Source organism: Mesoplodon mirus (genome assembly GCF_964341445.2).
Source record: "Mesoplodon mirus genome assembly, chromosome: X".
Lineage (NCBI taxonomy): Eukaryota > Metazoa > Chordata > Mammalia > Artiodactyla > Ziphiidae > Mesoplodon > Mesoplodon mirus.
Window position 1 is genome coordinate 72,169,564 of NC_138981.1, and position 18,402 is coordinate 72,187,965.

The 18,402-nt window shown below is 37.2% G+C and overlaps 1 protein-coding gene across 2 annotated transcripts in view; it reads right to left on the reverse strand.

Moving 5' to 3' along the window:
• Positions 1 to 18,402, reverse strand: part of CHM (CHM Rab escort protein) — a 185,111-nt gene that overhangs the window by 51,061 nt on the left and 115,648 nt on the right. The window contains exons 9-11 of one of the 2 annotated variants that reach the window (XM_082610723.1): positions 17,349 to 17,426; positions 1,645 to 1,749; positions 1,173 to 1,236 (exon numbers count right to left, since the gene is read on the reverse strand). In XM_082610723.1, coding sequence (XP_082466849.1) covers positions 1,173 to 1,236; positions 1,645 to 1,749; positions 17,349 to 17,426 — 247 coding nt within the window. Of the gene's footprint in view, positions 1 to 1,172; positions 1,237 to 1,644; positions 1,750 to 15,352; positions 15,416 to 17,348; positions 17,427 to 18,402 lie in introns of those variants that run through there. The other variant, XM_082610724.1, reaches the window with a different exon arrangement.

Sequence of the window (18,402 nt, forward strand, 5' to 3'; positions counted from 1 at the left end):
TGAAACTGGTCCCTGGTGCCAAAAGTGTTGGGGACCGCTGCTCTAATACTTTAAAGAAATGCCCTCTTCGCTTCCACATCCCTCTGCAGGAATCACTTCTTCCCTCTTACTCTTCCCAGCTTAGCTTCTTCAGAAGCATCTGTTTGCTCTCTTCACTTTTCTGCTTTTGTCACTCTTCGACCTATTCACAAAGCTTATGGTTTACTGGGAGCTACAGACAAGTAAACTGGCAACTACAGGACAGTGTGATGAGTGCTATGATTTTACCACTTTTTGCTCACACCTGTCACACTGTACTGTCGTTGCTATTTATCTGTCTGTATCTGTATCCTCTAGACTGCAAGCTATGAGGGCACAGATGCTATCATGGTCAGCACTATCTCCTCAGAACGCAGCACACTGGCTGGCATGTCGAAGGCACTCATTGTCTGCTGAATGATTAAATGAAAGAATTTGCACTCACTCGTAAAATTAACATATTTGCTTTATATAATACAAAGCTTCCAACTTAAGGAAATTTCGGAACCTATTATTAGCAGTAGCATACAGGATAGGTCTGACAGTCACACTTACTGAGTAAGCTGCTTTTATCAGTCCTGTAAACTATGGTCAGAAGGAGAAGGTGGCATACTTCTGGAATTTAAGTGTTCAAACTGAGGAAAAACCACAGGTATAAAGACATTTCTATCGAATCAGGGGTTATGAGGAGGAAGGGGGTACCGAAATGAACCATGGTGATGAGGAAATGTCAGAACTGAAAATGTGTGCTGATATTCATTCACACCGGGCCCCTAATGGTGAGCTTACCACCACTGCTGTAGGATTGGTTACCATAAAGCCTTTTCCTCCAAGATTTTTAAATGCTTCTAAATGCTTTTCTTCTCATAGTAATATACTTTCAATTTCATAGAAATAGCTGTAAAAAAAACTACGATGATTTCAATATTCCTAGAATAAATCTGTTATATAAGATGCAATTATTTGTTCCACTGAAAGGAAATCTTTAAGAAACCAAGATTATTACATAATTGCCATTATGTGTTTTTAAAATGCATTAAATGTATTAGTACATATTGGTTAATATATTTTATTTCACCAATATTAATTTACACATATTACCATGTAGATTAAGTTAGTAACATGTTATTAAAAGAGTACAGGACTGGAATTACCTGTTGATCTGAATCTGTTTTTAGTACAGACCTATCCGTAATCAAGACTGCCCTGGAGATCTGCCTGTAATGCAGAAAACAGTTAATAAGTGACTCAGATTCCATGGATACATTTCATTTATATAGCTATACAACCACCAGAAGGTATGTTTCAAAGAACTGTTATAATAAAAGTGTCACCTCCCCAAACCAAGTCAAGTTCTGCTTTAATCTTTTCTTGGCTGATGAAAGGAGGATGTGTGACCTGGAGACAGACCCCAGCTGATGCAAAGGAGTCAACATTAGGCTAGGCTCCTCCACAAAACCAGACCTTGTAAGAGAACAGTGGTAAGACACTGAATATATCTTTGGTTTGGTATACATTTGTATCTTACTTGAAGAACAGAGTCATACAGAAGTGTCAATGTAATCACACAGATGAATTTCCCCAAGTTTCACCTTCCCTTGCAGAGTGGCTGGAGAGGTGCCTTACCTGTATTGCACATGCAAGCATGTGTTCTCAGAAAAGTAACTGTCTTCCACAAGGAAATGCTTAGAGATTATTCTCTGACCAAACTGATCTATGATTGCTTTACATCTACAAAGAAGATAAGCACAGCAAAATAATTCTCATCAATGATTACATAATTGAGAAAATGAACATAATCAGCTACCAATCTTGAATCTAAAACTAATGTCTTAAAAGACAAGATTTTAAAATTGCCTACAATTTCACATTTTTGACACAAAACTTCACTAAACTGCAGAATATACATTCTTGTTGTTATTTTGAACTCTTTTAAACTATAAAATAGACTAGAACTTATTTATTTTGAATGCTTAATAATAAGAATAAAGCTAGGCCAAGTATTATTCTATAAGCTTTTCTAATGTTTAGGAACATAGAAGCTTTTTCTTTGTTTAGGAAACAGGCTTTTTTTTTTTTCCTTAACAGATCTAAGGAGAGGGGGAGGAAAATTTGATTAAATATCTTATTATATAATTCACAGCCTAGAAAAGTCACTAAAGGCTTTTTATTTTTCTGTTAAGTGTCACTTTCTCTTTTGTTCAAGAATAGCTATCGTGTCCCACGTGTGATAATGTTTTAAACCAAAAAAACGGGATGGAGCTTCTTTTAATATCTGTTTCCACTTTACTCCAAAGGATGATCATATAAAGATTTCTTTCAAGTGCTGTTTCCAAATAAGGAAAACACTTATGCATGGACATTATCAGGTCTCTGTCATCTGATATGTGTTGGGAAAATGAATCATATAGAACCCTCCACTGACCTTATTTCAATGTGTCTAGATAAAAGGATGAAAATTAGAATCCATCTCCTTACAGTGCCACAAGTTATAAACGTACTTTATAGGGCTCATTATCCAGACTAATGGACTAAGGGAAACATCCTTGAAATGGACTTACAAGCACTGACAAAGCCAGTATGCAATATTTCAGGAACTATATGCAAATGCCTGCATGTTTTCTCTATCTTTTTATTATGGAAATAGCACAATTTACTTTTGTCACAGCTTTCCTTTAGGGACTAGAATTATTTTATTAGAAATACACTTATGTGTTGCTCCTCATAAAACGCAAGCAAATAATTTCAAACTTATGTCATATTTTAAATATACTGGTATAAATTAAAATATGTTACATCACTCTAAAAATAAGCCAAGTAAGAGCTATTTACTAGGCATAAAGGCATTAACAGTAAAATGACAAATACCCAAGGCCAATTGTGAATTTAATGTGTATTCCCTAAAGGCAGATTATGATATGCTGATATTCTTGAATAAATGGTATGCCACTGTCATCAGGATAGACTATGATATCTCGTGATGTTAGATATACATATTTTTAATCAATTAACTACATATTAATGCATATGTTATATTACATTAATATTTACATGTTTTTTTCCCCATCTCACCTCCATTCCACTTCCTTTCTCTTCCCCACTTATGTTTCTATGCATATCTCTTCACATTTCATTAAACTAGAGCTCTCACTTTATAAAATACTTAACTACATAGATATAAGATATTTATACCTATTTTCCAAAATAAGTATTTAAAAACTGAAAGGCAAGTTACTCATTCAGTCTCCTGTTTTATTTATTTATTTATTTTTTAAAATTAAAACAACTTTTTTTGGGCTATGCCGTGAGGCTTGTGGGATCTTAGTTTCCTGACCAGGGATCGAACCCGGGCCCTGGAAGTGAAAGTACCGAGCCCTAACCACTGGACCACCAGGGAATTCTCTCAGTCTCTTGTTTAAGACATTCATATATAATTTAAAACACAAGGTACTTTGGCGAGGGAAAAGAGAAATCTGCTGATCCATCATGAAGCACTGATCCTTATTTGTCCTGGAAACACTGACAAGCCTTTTTCTCACCTTTAACTCAGAGACTATACAAAGTCAAGAGGGAATAATCTGGGCAGAAAAAAGAAGGTGTAAAAATCTTCTATATCTTAATAGGGATTTGGGTTATACAGATTTATCATCTGTCAGCACTCAGGTAATGAGCACTTAAGATATGGGCACTTTAGGGACTTTCTTGGTGATCCAGTGGCTAAGACACTCCCAATGCAGGGGGCCCGGGTTCAATCTCTGGTCAGAGAACTAGACCCTACCTGCATGCCACAACTAAAGAGCCCACATGCAGCAATGAAGATCCTGCGTGCCACAACCAAGACCCAGCACAGTCTAAATAAATAAATAAATATTAAAATAAAAAGATTTTTGTACTTTATCATATGTAAATATTACATCAGAAGAAAAAGCTGTAAACAAATATTAAACTCTAGTTAATGATATGCATACTGAAGTGTTTAGGGGAAATTGTACTGATACCTGGAATTTACTGTGAAGTGCTTAAAAACAGTGAATAGATGAACAGAGGGATGAATATTTGTGTAGACTTATGATTAAGCAAGCATATTAAAATGTTAACTGCAGAATCTATGTGGTGGATATATAGGTGATCATCTTGAAATTCTTTCAACATTGGCATAGAGTTGAAAATTTTCACCATAAAATGTTGGAATCAAATTGAGAGAGGGAGTGATGTTAGTACAAATCTTGGACTCCAGTCTAAGTCTTTGCAAAGGGCTCCCATTTAAATAAACCACACAACTAAACCTTGCCCTCAAGCTTGTGGAGAGCTCCTTGCTTGTAGGCTTCCAAACACTAATGGGGCTGCTTTGGTGGTAGTTACACCTTTGGTGACAGGCAGACATTGGTTTCAGAAATTATGGTATTAGAACTACTGAGGACCACTCAAGAGGGAAGGATGGGTGCATGGAGATTGGGGAGCTCAACTATGCAAGCACAATATGCCAATAAATGTGCCTCTTTATGCTGAAGCTTCTGGATGAAACAGTGATTCTTAGAGCAGAAGGAGGAGAAGGAAGCAAATCAGAATCACACCTGGGGGACTTTTTCAAATTATAAGTACCCCTGGAGATTCTGATAAGCTCCCAAATCCCAGGGAAGAATCACCATGTAGTGTGCCACAGTACTGCTGTATCTTTACGCTGTGCTAGGTGGAGAAAAGTCAACAGCTATTGCTACAGAAAAAAAATATTGATTTCTGCAGAAATTAAGGTGATGGTCACATATGCTGAGTCAGTCTGGTAGATGATAATACAACTTACCTGAAGGTCTCATGCTAAAGTACTAAGGCTCCAGGCCTGAGCAAAGCTGTTCAAACTAAAATACATTCAAGTAAGTGATAAGATTTGTTTTCCCCTCAGATACTTACTTACTGTCATATATTAGGCTTAACTGGGAGAACAACGAGTAAAGGAATATTGATTTGGTACCTAGACTTAGACTTTGTATTACAAAGATTAATATAAAAACATTATGATATTCAAGTAATGAAAAACAACAAAATGAAACAGTGCTGCCAGAGACATTAAAATACCCCCTTGTCCACCCCTCCCACATGAACCTGAGGAAGCCATTAAAGATTAACAACATTCTGGATTTAGTTGAGGGCCTTGCTGAGCCTCATAAATAGTAAATTGAGGAGGAACATGATAGGAATTTCCAGTTACACGGACACAATGACCAAGCTGATCATAAGAATCACTGAAGCCAGACAGAACATTTCTAGAGCTGAGCTTTCTAAATCAACAAATCACAACAGTTATTCAGTTCTTGGTTCAATGACATGAGGACATAAAGAGCAAAATGATGATAAGGAAGAAAAAAATCAGCAAGATGAAAACTCTTTATCTGGAATTTGGCCCAGAAGATAAAAATAACATTAAAACAGGTAATCCATTCTCTATAATCTTCAGAATTAATATCCCAACTGTTTCTATGATAAGGAATACACAAATCACATATGAAATCATGAAAAGGAAAATATATTAAGGAAATTAGAAGATTCCCAGTAATTGAAGGAAACAAGATAATTCCCCCTACTCACTATGCCCTTCCATACTTTCTCAAACACATTAGTTCAAATGCCACCTCTTCGATGAAACCATTCCAAAATGCCTATTACTCATTTTTCTTGGGTAAAAATCTGCTCCAATAGTCTCAAACATGATTACAATTCCAAACCTATGGTTCTCTGTTGTAATCAATCCCAAGCTCTGTATCCATATTTTTAACTATTACCTATTTTTTCTGGATAGGTAACAGACAGTTAAATCATGGCTCCTCACCTGCTTCCCCACTTGGAATCCCAGTCTCAGTTAACGGCATGACCAGCAGTTATAGAGTTTCCCTAGCTCAAAATCTCTCTTCCCACATCTAATCTGCTACTCAAAACTAGCCCCTTTTCTCCATCTCCACTGACACTGCCCTAGACTCTTGTTAAGTCTAATAAGACAATGGACTGCTAACACATTGGTAGCTCATTTGTTTGACTTAAGTGTGTGGCATAACAACCATGTGCCAAGCACTGTTCTAAGAGGTGAAAGCTTGGGGGGGAGGGGCAGAGTATCAGGGAATGCTCTTTGGAGGAAGTGATACATTAGCTGTTTTTAAAGCAGTTAAAACCAGTTAAAACAAGCAAATAAGAAGAACTTTTCAGTAGAAGGACAGCATCTGCAGGGGTACAGAGGCAAGTAAGAGAAATACAAGGAGGGAACCACAAGCAGTTCAGTGTTACTGACAATAAAATGGAAGCAGAGAGAGAAGAGAGATGAGCTGAGAGAGGCAGGCAAAGGTCAGACCCCAGAGTCTCATATGTCATGTAAAAGGGTCTCAGACTTCATTCTGAAGTGATATAAAGTCACCGAAACTTTTTACATAGGGAGGGACAAAGCCAGATCTGCATACTGAATAGATCTCAATGTGTAATTATCTCATTAATTTATTTGTTCTTGTTTTTTTTTTTTTTTTTTTTGGTACGTGGGCCTCTCACTGTTGTGGCTTCTCCCGCTGCGGAGCACAGGCTCCGGACGCGCAGGCTCAGCGGCCATGGCTCACGGGCCCAGCCGCTCCGCGGCATGTGGGATCTTCCCGGACCGGGGCACGAACCCGTATCCCCTGCATCGGCAGGTGGACTCTCAACCACTGCGCCACCAGGGAAGCCCCAATTTATTTGTTCTTTAATGTCCCCCAGTAGACTCTAACCTCCATGAGAAAAAAGACCATGATTGTCTTGTTCTGTGCTGTATCTCCAGTGCCTGGCACACAGATAACAACTGTGCATGGATGACTGAATAGATGGACGGATGATGGAAGTATTCCATGTATGTGAATAGTGCAGAGACAGAAACAAAGACACAGAATCTCTGATTTAGCAGGTAAACAATCTCTTTCCATCACAGTGCTTCTTCCAAATCACTTCCAATCACAGAACTTGTTAAAGTTCACTCATCTAGTAAGTGGGGAAGCCAGGGTACAGATCCAGGCCTACCTGACCTTAGAGCCTGTAATCTTTGTACACAAGGGCAAGATTCATGTTTTATTTATCTCTTTATCCTCATAGCAACTAGCATGTGGGTTGGTGGAGGTTAAATATCTAGAATATTACCACTATCATTTTGCAAATCGGACATACTAAAATCAGAAATTCAGCGATTTTCCGACAATGACAAATGGTATTAAGAATCAGTCACCTCACGCTTGTTCTAACATACTATTCATTACTAACTTCCAAGTACCTGGGAAAGGTAGAGTTATTCCTGACATCAGAGAAAAAGATATCTCCAAGAAATAGTAATAGCAGGAAATCTAGTAAGTGAGACAGCTGAAGTTCACAAGAACACTAGCTGAAGTAATTAGATTCAGACTACTGGTTACAGACACGTCTGGTCCAAGGTCATCCATACCTTACCCTAATATCAAATACTACACTGCTAAATGGCCAAATCTAATGTACAGGAGTTTTACATGGTCAGCACTGCTGCAAAGAAAAAGAAAGCTGCTCAACAAGAGCATTCAGTGTCTCCAGAAACAGTCAACAAAGGGGTTCAGTATTAGAATTTAATGAGAGGGTAGAGAAAAGAACTACTGATACCCATGTCCTCTAAAAATTAGTAAAGCAGAGTCAATGGATAATATAGCCAAGAGAGCACAGTCAATGTGGATCTCAGGAGAGCAAATTAAACAAAAATGAAAAATAAGACAATACAAGTTTTTCTTATGAAAAAGAAATACTTTGAAGACCAGGTTCAAGATGGCAGAGTAGAAGGACGTGTTCTCACTCCTTCTTGAGAGAGCACCAGAATCACAACTAACTGCTGAACAATCATCGACAGGAAGACACTGGAACTCACCATAAAAGATACCCCACATCCAAAGACAAAGGAGAAGCTACAATGAGATGGTAGAGGGGCACAATCACAATAAAATCAAATCCCATAACTGCTGGGTGGGTGACTCACAAACTGGAGAACACTTACACCACAGAAGTCCACCCACTGCAGTGAAGGTTCTGAGTCCCACATAAGGCTTCCCAACCTGGGGATCTGGCAAAGGGAGGAGGAATTCCTAGAGAATCAGAATTTGAAGGCTAGCGGGATTTGATTGCAGGACTTTGACAGGACTGGGGGAAACAGAGACTCCATTCTTGGAAGGCACACACAAAGTAGTGTGTGCATCGGGACCCAGAGGAAGGAGCAGTGACCCCATAGGAGACTGAACCAGAACTATCTGCTAGTGTTGGAGGGTGTCCTGCAGAGGCGGGGGGTGGCTGTGTCAATAAGAGGACAAAGACACTGACAGCAGAAGTTCTGGGAAGTACTTATTGGCGTGAGCCCTCCCAGACACCCATCAGAAGACAAGTGGATTAAAGTTTTACTGACCTCTGCCCACTAGAGCAACAGCCAGCTCTACCCACCAAGTCCCTCCCATCAGGAAACTTGCACAAGCCTCTTAGACATTCTCGTACACCAGAGGGCAGACAGCAGAAGCAAGAAGAACTACAATCCTGCAGCCTGTGGAACAAAAACCACATTCACAGAAAGACAGACAAGATGAAAAGGCAGAGGGCTATGTACCAGATGAAAGAACAAGATAAAACCCCAGAAAAACAACTAAATGAAGTGGAGATAGGCAACCTTCCAGAAAAAGAATTCAGAATAATGATAGTGAAGATGATCCAGGACCTCGGAAAAAGAATGGAGGCAAAGATCGAGAATATGCAAGAAATGTTTAACAAACACCTACAAGAATTAAAGAACAAACAAACAGAGATGAACAATACAATAACTGCAATGAAAAATACTCTAGAAGGAATCAACAGCAGAATAACTGAGGCAGAAGAATGGATAAGTGACATGCAAGACAGAATGGTGGAATTCACTGCTGTGGAACAGAAAAAAGAAAAAAGAATGAAAAGAAATGAAGACAGTCTAAGAGACCTCTGGGGAAACATTAAACACAACATTCACATTACAGGGGTCCCAGAAGGAGAAGAGAGAGAGAAAGGACCCGAGAAAATATTTTAAGAGATTATAGTTGAAAACTTCCCTAACATGGGAAAAGAAATAGCCACCAAAGTACAGGAAGTGTAGAAAGTCCCAAACAGGATAAACCCAAGGAGAAACACGCCGAGACACATAGTAATCAAATGGGCAAAAATTAAAGACAAAGAAAAATTACTGAAAGCAGCAAGGGAAAAAGGACAAATAACATACAAGGGAAATCCCATAAGGCTAACAGCTGATTTCTCAGCAGAAACTCTACAAGCCAGAAGGGAGTGGCATGACATATTTAGAGTGATGAAAGAGAAGAAGCTACAACCAAGATTACTCTATCCAGCAAGGATCTCATTCAGATTCGATGGAGAAATCAAAAGCTTTACAGACAAGCAAAAGTGAAGAGAATTCAGCACCACCAAACCAGCTCTACAACAAATGCTAAAGGAACTTCTCTAAGTGGGAAACACAAGAGAAGAAAAGGACATACAAAAACAAACCCCAAACAACTAAGAAAATGGTAATAGGAACATACATATTGATAATTACCTTAAATATGAATGGATTAGATGCTCCAAACAAAAGACACAGGCTCACTGAATGGATACGAAAACAAGACCCATATATATGCTATCTACAAGACTCCCACTTCAGACCTAGGGACACATACAGACTGAAAGTGAGGGGATGGAAAAAGATTTTCCATGCAAATGGAAATCAAAAGAAAGCAGGAGTAGCAATACTCGTATCAGATAAAATAGACTTTAAAATAAAGAATGGTACAAGAGACAAGGAAGGACACTACATAATGATCAAAGGATCAATCCAGGAAGAAGATAAAACAATTATAAATATATATGCACCCAACATACGAGCACCTCAATACATAAGGCAAATGCTAACAGCTAAAAAAGAGGAAATCGATAGTAACACAATAATAGTGGGGGACTTTAACACCTCACTTACACCAATGGACATTATCCAAACAGAAATTTAATAAGGAAACACAAGCTTTAAATGACATGATAGACCACACAGATTTACTTGATATTTATAGGACATTCCATCCAAAAACAGCAGATTAAACTTTCTTCTCAAGTGTGCATGGAACATTCTCCAGGATAGATCTCATCTTGGGTCACAAATCAAGCCTCAGTAAATTTAAGAAAACTGAAATCATATCAACCATCTTTTCTGACCACAATGCTATGAGATTAGAAATCAATTACAGGGAAAAAAAACGTTAAAAACACAAACACATGGAGGCTAAACAATACGTTACTAAATAACCGAGAGATCACTGAACCAAAGTGGAAGTCAAAAAATACCTAGAGACAAATAACAATGAAAACACGATGACCCAAAACCTATGGGATGCAGCAAAAGCAATTCTAAGAGGTAAGTTTATAGCAATACAAGCCTACCTCAAGAAACAAGAAAAATCTCAAATAAACAATCTCACCTTACACCTAAAGGAACTAAAGAAAGAAAAACAAACAAAACCCAAAGTTAGCAGAAGGAAAGAAATCATAAAGATCAGGGCAGAAATAAATGAAATAGAAACAAAGAAAACAATAGCAAAGAGCAATAAAACTAAAAGCTGGTTCTTTGAGAAGATAAACAAAATTGATAAACCATTAGCCAGACTCATCAAGAAAAAGAGGGAGAGGTCTCAAATCAATAAAATTAGAAATGAAAAAGGAGACGTTACAACAGACACTGCACAAATACAAATCATCCTAAGAGACTACTACAAGCAACTCTATGCTAATAAAATGGACAACCTGGAAGAAATGGCCAAATTCTTAGAAAGGTATAACCTTCCAAGACTGAACCAGGAAGAAATAGAAAATATAAACAGACCAATTACAAGTAATGAAATTGAAACTCAGAATAAAAATCTTCCAACAAACAAAAGTCCAGGACCAGATGGCTCCACAGGTGAATTCTACCAAACATTTAGAGAAGAGCAAACACCCATCCTTCTCAAACTCTTCCAAAAAATTTCAGAGGAAGGAATACTCCCAAACTCATTCTATGGGGCCACCACACCCTGATACCAAATCCAGACAAAGATACTACAGAAAAAAAAAAATTTACAGACTAATATCACTGATGAATACAGATGCAAAAATCCTCAACAAAATACTAGCAAACAAATCCAACAACACATTAAAAGGACCATACATCATGATCAAGTGGGATTTATCCTAGGGATGCAAGGATTCTTCAATATATGCAAATCAATCAATGCGATACACCATATTAACAAATTGAAGAAAAAAAAACATATGATCATCTCAATAGATGCAGAAAAAGTTTTCGACAAAATTCAACACCCATTTATGATAAAAACTCTCCAGAAAGTGGGCATAGAGAGAACCTACCTCAACATAATAAAGGCCATATACAACAAACCCACAGCAAACATCATTCTCAAAGATGAAAACCTGAAAACATTTCCACTAAGATCAGGAAGAAGACAAGGATGTCCACTCTTGCCACTATTATTCAACATAGTTTTGAAAGTCCTAGATACGGCAAATCAGAGAAGAAAACGAAATAAAAGCAATCCAAATCGGAAAAGAAGAAGTAAAACTGTCACTGTTTGCAGATGATATGATACTATACATAGAAAATACTAAAGATGTCACCAGAAAACTACTAGAGCTAATCAATGAATTTGGTAAAGCAGCAGGACAGAAAATTAATGCACTGAAATCCCTTGCATTCCTATACACTAATGATGAAAAATCTGAAAGAGAAATCAAGGAAACACTCCCATTTACCACTGCAACAAAAAGAATAAAATACCTAGGAAGAAACCTACCTAGGGAGACAAAAGACCTGTATGCAGAAAACTATAAGACACTGATGAAAGAAATTAAAGATGATACAAACAGATGGAGAGATATACCATGTTCTTGGATTGGAAGAATCAATATTGTGAAAATGACTCTACTACCCAAAGCAATCTACAGATTCAATGCAATCCCTATCAAATCCCCAATGGCATTTTTTACAGAACCAGAACAAAAAATCTTAAAATTTGTATGGAGATACAAAAGACCCCGAATAGCCAAAGCAGTCTTGAGGGAAAAAAACGGAGGTGGAGGAATCAGACTCCCTGACTTCAGACTATACTACAAAGCTACAGTAATCAAGACAATACGGTCCTGGCACAAAAACAGAAATATAGATCAATGGAACAGGATAGACAGCCCAGAGATAAACCCATGCACCTATGGTCAACTAGTCTATGATAAAGGAGGCAAGGATATACAATGGAGAAAAGACAGTCTCTTCAATAATTGGTGCTGGGAAAACTGGACAGCTACATGTAAAAGAATGAAATTAGAACACTCCCTAACACCATAAACAAAAATAAACTCAAAATGGATTAGAGACCTAAATGTTAAGACCAGACACTATAAAACTCTTAGAGGAAAACATAGGAAGAGCACTCTTTGACATAAATCATAGCAAAATCTCTTTTGATCCATCTCCTAAAATAATGGAAATACAACAAAAATAAACAAATGGGACCTAATGAAACTTAAAAGCTTTTGCAGGGGGCTTCCCTGGTGGTGCAGTGGTTGAGAGTCCGCCTGCCAATGCAGGGGACGCGGGTTCGTGCCCCGGTCCAGGAAGATCCCACATGCCGCAGAGCGGCTGGGCCCATGATCCATGGCCGCTGAGCCTGCGCATCCGGAGACTGTGCACCGCTAGGGGAGAGACCACAACAGTGAGAGGCCCGCACACTGAAAAAAAAAAAAAAAAAAAAAAAAGCTTTTGCAAAGCAAAGGAAAGTACAAACAAGACGAAAAGACAACCCTCAGAATGGGAGAAAATATTTGCAAATGAATCAACGGACAAAGGATTAATCTCCAAAATATATAAACAGCTCATGCAGCTCAATATTAAAAAAACAACCCAATCAGAAAATGGGCAGAAGACCTAAATAGACATTTCTCCAAAGAAGACATACAGATGGCCAAGAAGCACATGAAAATCTGCTCAACATCACTAATTATTAGAGAAATGCAAATCAAAACTACAATGAGGTATCACCTCACACCAGTTAGAATGGGCATCATCAAAAAATCTACAAATGACAAATGCTGGAGAGGGTGTGGAGAAAAGGGAACCTCTTACACTGTTAGTGGGAATGTAAATTGATACAGCCACTATGGAGAACAGTATGGTGGTTCCTTAAAAAACTAAAAACAGAGTTACCATATGACCCAGCAATCCCACTACTGGGCATATACCCAGAGAAAACCATAATTCCAAAAGACACAAGCATCCCAATGTTCATTGCAGCACTATTTACAATAGCCAGGTCATGGAAGCAATCTAAATGCCCATCGACAGATGAATGGATAAAGAAGATATGGTACATATATACAATGGAATATTACTCAGACATAAAAAGGAACGAAATTGGGTCATTTGTAGAGACGTGGATGAATCTCGAGGCTGTCATACAGAGTGAAGTATGTCAGAAAGAGAAAAACAAATATTGTATATTAACGCATACATGTGGAACCTAGAAAAATGGTACAGATGAACTGGTTTGCAGGGCAGAAATTTAGACACAGATGTAGAGAACAAACGTACGGACACCAAGGAGGTAAGGCGGCGGGGTGTGGTGGTGGTGGTGGTGTGATGAATTGGGAGATTGGGATTGACATATAAACACTAATGTGTATAAAATAGATAACTAAAAAGAATCTGTATAAAAAATAAATAAAATAACATTCAGAAATTTAAAAAACAATAAATAAATAAACCTTGACCTTTGGGGAAAAAAATGAAAAATAAGATCCAGCTGAAAATAAGTATGCATTTAGTTACATATTCCATATTTCTCTTCTCAACATTGGTATGATACTTTGATGTGTAATCACCATGCTAAACTCAGTGCTATGATCATTTATGCTTCTATCAGGTTTCCTCAGTGAAAGGTGAAAAGAAAAGCACAGAAAAGGTTATCATCAGTTTTTAATCTTTGTTCATTCATTTAACACAAAGCTACTGCGTATAATGGGTGATAGGAACCTGCCTTGGTTCTGGAGATAAAGCAGTGAGACCCTGACTTTTCTTAGGGGGAATTTATAATTATAAAAGGGGACCTGAGTTGGGGGGCTGGGTTCTGATCTAGTCTGTGGGATCAGGAAATAAACTTAGACCTTAGACCTGAAGCATGGTTAGCTCTTAACTACACCGAAGAGTAAAGGGGATGTCAAGTGTTCCTTATAGGAAAATTGGGGGAAAAAGGTAATATAAAACCACAAGGAGACAAATACAAACATCTGCAGATTCCTTGACTAATATGCCAATTACACTTAGAATAAACAATTACTTGAGTCAACCTGGATTGCTTAAAAAGAAATGTATGCTGGATATGCCCAAATATAAACTCAAGTTTTTCCCCTCAAAAAATTATCCCTCACTTTATATTCAAGTCCTAACAAAACATCTCCTATCACTGGTAGGTCTCTCAATTATTTGATTTTGAATGACAAAATAGTATTTGGGAAAGATACATTAGCCTGAGTCAACTTCAATCAATGCTAGCTTTAGATGTTTATAGAGACTCTTTGAGTTGATAGAATGGATATTTTAAAGAAGCAAAATTTCATAATTACTAGCAAAGATATGAATTTACACTTTTGAAGTAATGGTTGTCTCTTAAAAGAAACATTTGAAAGATCCCATACACAATTTAGTATAGTGAGAATACTGTAGATATCGGGAATATTATAAATGCAGGTCAAATGTTTAACTGTCCCACTATTAAGGAATTAAATAGTTATGGCTTGGAATAAGTTTTCCAGTATGAGAATCATATGCAGAATACAAAATGGCTGTATCTTAACCACCCCAAGATGGACAAGAAAAAAATATTCACTGGAAAACTGAGGTTCTAGTAAAATAATAATAAACAGCATAAGTAGACATCTTGCTATTTCATTTACATTCATTAAAGTAGACACATACAAGTTGTTTGAACATTTTTTTTTTCAATTTCTCACTGGGACTGAAGATAACCCAGTATGTGAGAATGGACTACATTTTGGCATATAAAACATCTTAAAATAACTTACTTCTAAGTGTTAAGGAAAAACTAAGTACTTTCAGTAACTCAACTGAAGCATGTCATAGCTGGAGGAGACTCGAAAACTACTGCAGAGTCCATCTAACTCATCTTGCAGATAAGGGAACTGGCCCAGAGAAAAGTGACTTGTGTCCACTGTCACTTATGGCAGTGACAGAGTTCCATGTCTTCTTTCCCTCCAGGGTTACCTGACCATTGCATGCCTTCAGAGTTGTTAGAGAATAACTGTTATGTTTGAGGTCCTTCTACAAAGATGCAAAAGAAATGAATTAAGACCTAGAGTCCCCAGTCCATCATGGAATATAGTACCACTGGCTAAGTCCTGAACTTTACCTTACAGATCAGTGTTTCTTAGTGTCATCTAAGGAGCACCTACATTATATTCATTTGGGGGTGTTCCTTAAAACTGCAAATTCCCTGGCTCCACTCTAAGCACATTATCCAATTTCACTCTCCCAGCGTGAGGCACAGAAATGTGTATTTTTTTTTAAACAAGTTTACCTAGTGATTCATAGGCACATTAAAATTTGAAAACTACCAAACTTTGGTCGTTAGACCCTTAGCCCTCAGCTATCTGTTGCAACTGAAATCTGCAGCAGACCACAAAGAAGAGTTCTTCTGTTCAGAGTTTGTAATAAAAACTAAGTCAAAGTTAAGGTAAATGTAGCCTTTAGTTCAACAGATGTTTTTACTGTACTAACATATCCTTTTTTTTTTTAAAACAAACATGAGCCATGCAAATTCTTCATGTCAGTAAAAGTAACGTGTAGGACTGGAATGAGGCCCCCAAAAGGTAAAAGAATCTAAGTAAATAAACACCAAACAAGCAATTCATTATCTGCCTTTACATCATGGGTACATACTCATGCTTCAAAATGAATGCATAAGGAAAAATGACTCTAAGAGTCATAAAGACAACTATTCCTTCATGAACCTCCACAGAGCCCTTCATGCATCAATATATGAGTATCTTGGGCCTTCAGGGTGGATTTTTTCACTGTAGATTATCATGCTTCATTTACGTAGTACCTTTCTGTTAAATTGCTAAAAGTAAATTATAAGCCTTTAAATGATGTGCCTATTTTATCTTATACTAGAGAATTACTTTTCTAAAGCAAATTCACTGTTTAACTATTACATATTCTAGCTGAATTTGTTCTCCACCATATCTTGAAATACTAGTCGGTGCACTATAACTGGCTTTTAAGAAGTTAATAGACATTTTATGCCACTTAGACTATACAGAATTACTGTAAAATGAAAAAAAAACAGCTTAAAACTTATATTTTTAAGCTTCCAGTTCAAGATATTAAGGTATTTTATGACCTGAAAAATACTATTTCTTTATATACCCCTAAAAACAGTCACACAAGAGATATAAGTCAGTATATGCTTAAGAACATATAACAAAAAAGAAAAATACATAGCAAATTAAATAGCTCCTAAAACTCGATCCAGTTGACCCATTTAAGTTTCAGTGTAAAACCCAGATATCAAAGAATACTACTTATTTAGTGTAATTTAGACAACAGAAAATGCTAGTAACTAAATAATAAATCCTAGAAAAATATAGTTGAAATATAAAAATACACAGATAAATAGACTGTGCTCAGCTTTCTTTAAAAGCAGGTACATCCTTATTTCAATCCTAAATCAGACTGCAGACCTCATACGGTTGTAAAAGAATTTATCCTCAGATAACAGGGCAGCATAGTTTATGACAACAATCTACCTAAAAACTCATTAAAGTCTTTTCTCTTGGAGTGACATGCATTATCAGCAGAGATTAATCTGATGAGTCTTTAGGTAAGCTCCATTTTTAAAAATGCAATAACAGAGGGCTTTGTTGTCATCTGATGAAAATCAATTAGAGGAGGTAAGGCTATAAGGAAAACTAACATCACTCATCACCCAAACCCGGCAGCTGAAATGATCTGTCTTCCAAGCTTGGATGATCAGGAGCTATAGTCATATTGTAGGGAAATTAATTTAGTTTCTATATTCTGAACTCACTTTCCTTGTTCTGGAAGATGTAAACACAAATTACTTTTAATCAAGGTTGATATGCTATTAATTCCAAGGAGGATCTTTGAAGAATCATTTTTTAAAAATCGACTTTAGCATTTTTCACTTGTGTTTGGGATGTAAATATAGGAAGGTAACTTATATCATCCTCACTTTCCAGATTCTTTGTCCACGACAAGGCACTGTACCAAATGGCGAAGACAATAGATTCCACCAAACACTGCACACATCCTAGGAAGAGAAAAGGAAAATGAGGATTAGAATTCTTGAGTTCAAAATTAGGGTAACATAATATTCTTTTAAATATCTAACATTTAATAAATTTAATTGGTCTTAGAGAAAAAAAGATTTTGACAATTTATTACCTTTTCTATCATGGTATTAAGAATCTCTCAGAGGTAAGATTAGTAATATTTTAATGCAGCACAGGTAATAGTGCTAATAATACAACGTGGAAGCCTAGAATTCAGACCAAGCCAAAAGTGTCCCTAAACAAAGCTCAGCTACCCCCAACACCAAATCAGCTACTGAGATACATAGGCTACAAATAGCCTCAAAAGGTGATGAATGAGACCCCCCCCAACAGAAGTGACCGCAAAGAAATGTTAAGGAAGAAACAAGCAGGGAAAGCTCTGGAGATTTACCATAAAAGTAAGCAAAAACTAAACCGGGAACTGAAAACCAGAGCAGTAAGCACAAGAGTTAATGCTACAGAAGCTCTAAGGAGTTTGCCTAACTCATGAATCTAAGGGCTGGGGTTTTAATGCCCACCCACGTAGGGAAAAGAGAGGCCTTAGGATCCAAACAAGGCAGGGAGTAGAGAATGAGATATTCTCTAACAACATCTGGATCCTTAAAAGGACTCAGTGAAGAGGTGATCAAGGTAGAAAATCCAAAGACTACAAGAGAGAGAAAACATAAGAAATTGTTTTACCTAAAGCCCTGTGTGGAAGAAGATATATATACCTCTATATTTATAACCAGTGGTCTGCTCTCACATAGGTTGGAAATTTGAAATTACACTACTACATGATCCAAGAAACCCTCAACCAATAAAACATCATTAAAGTGGCTCTGGGTCAGTATTACCTCCTGGAAACTTGGTGGAAGCAACTGCTAAAACTTTCTGGAGCAATATGACCTCAACCCAGGCCACATGGATTGTCACAGAGTTCCCTTATGATGACTTTATAATCTAAAATTATAC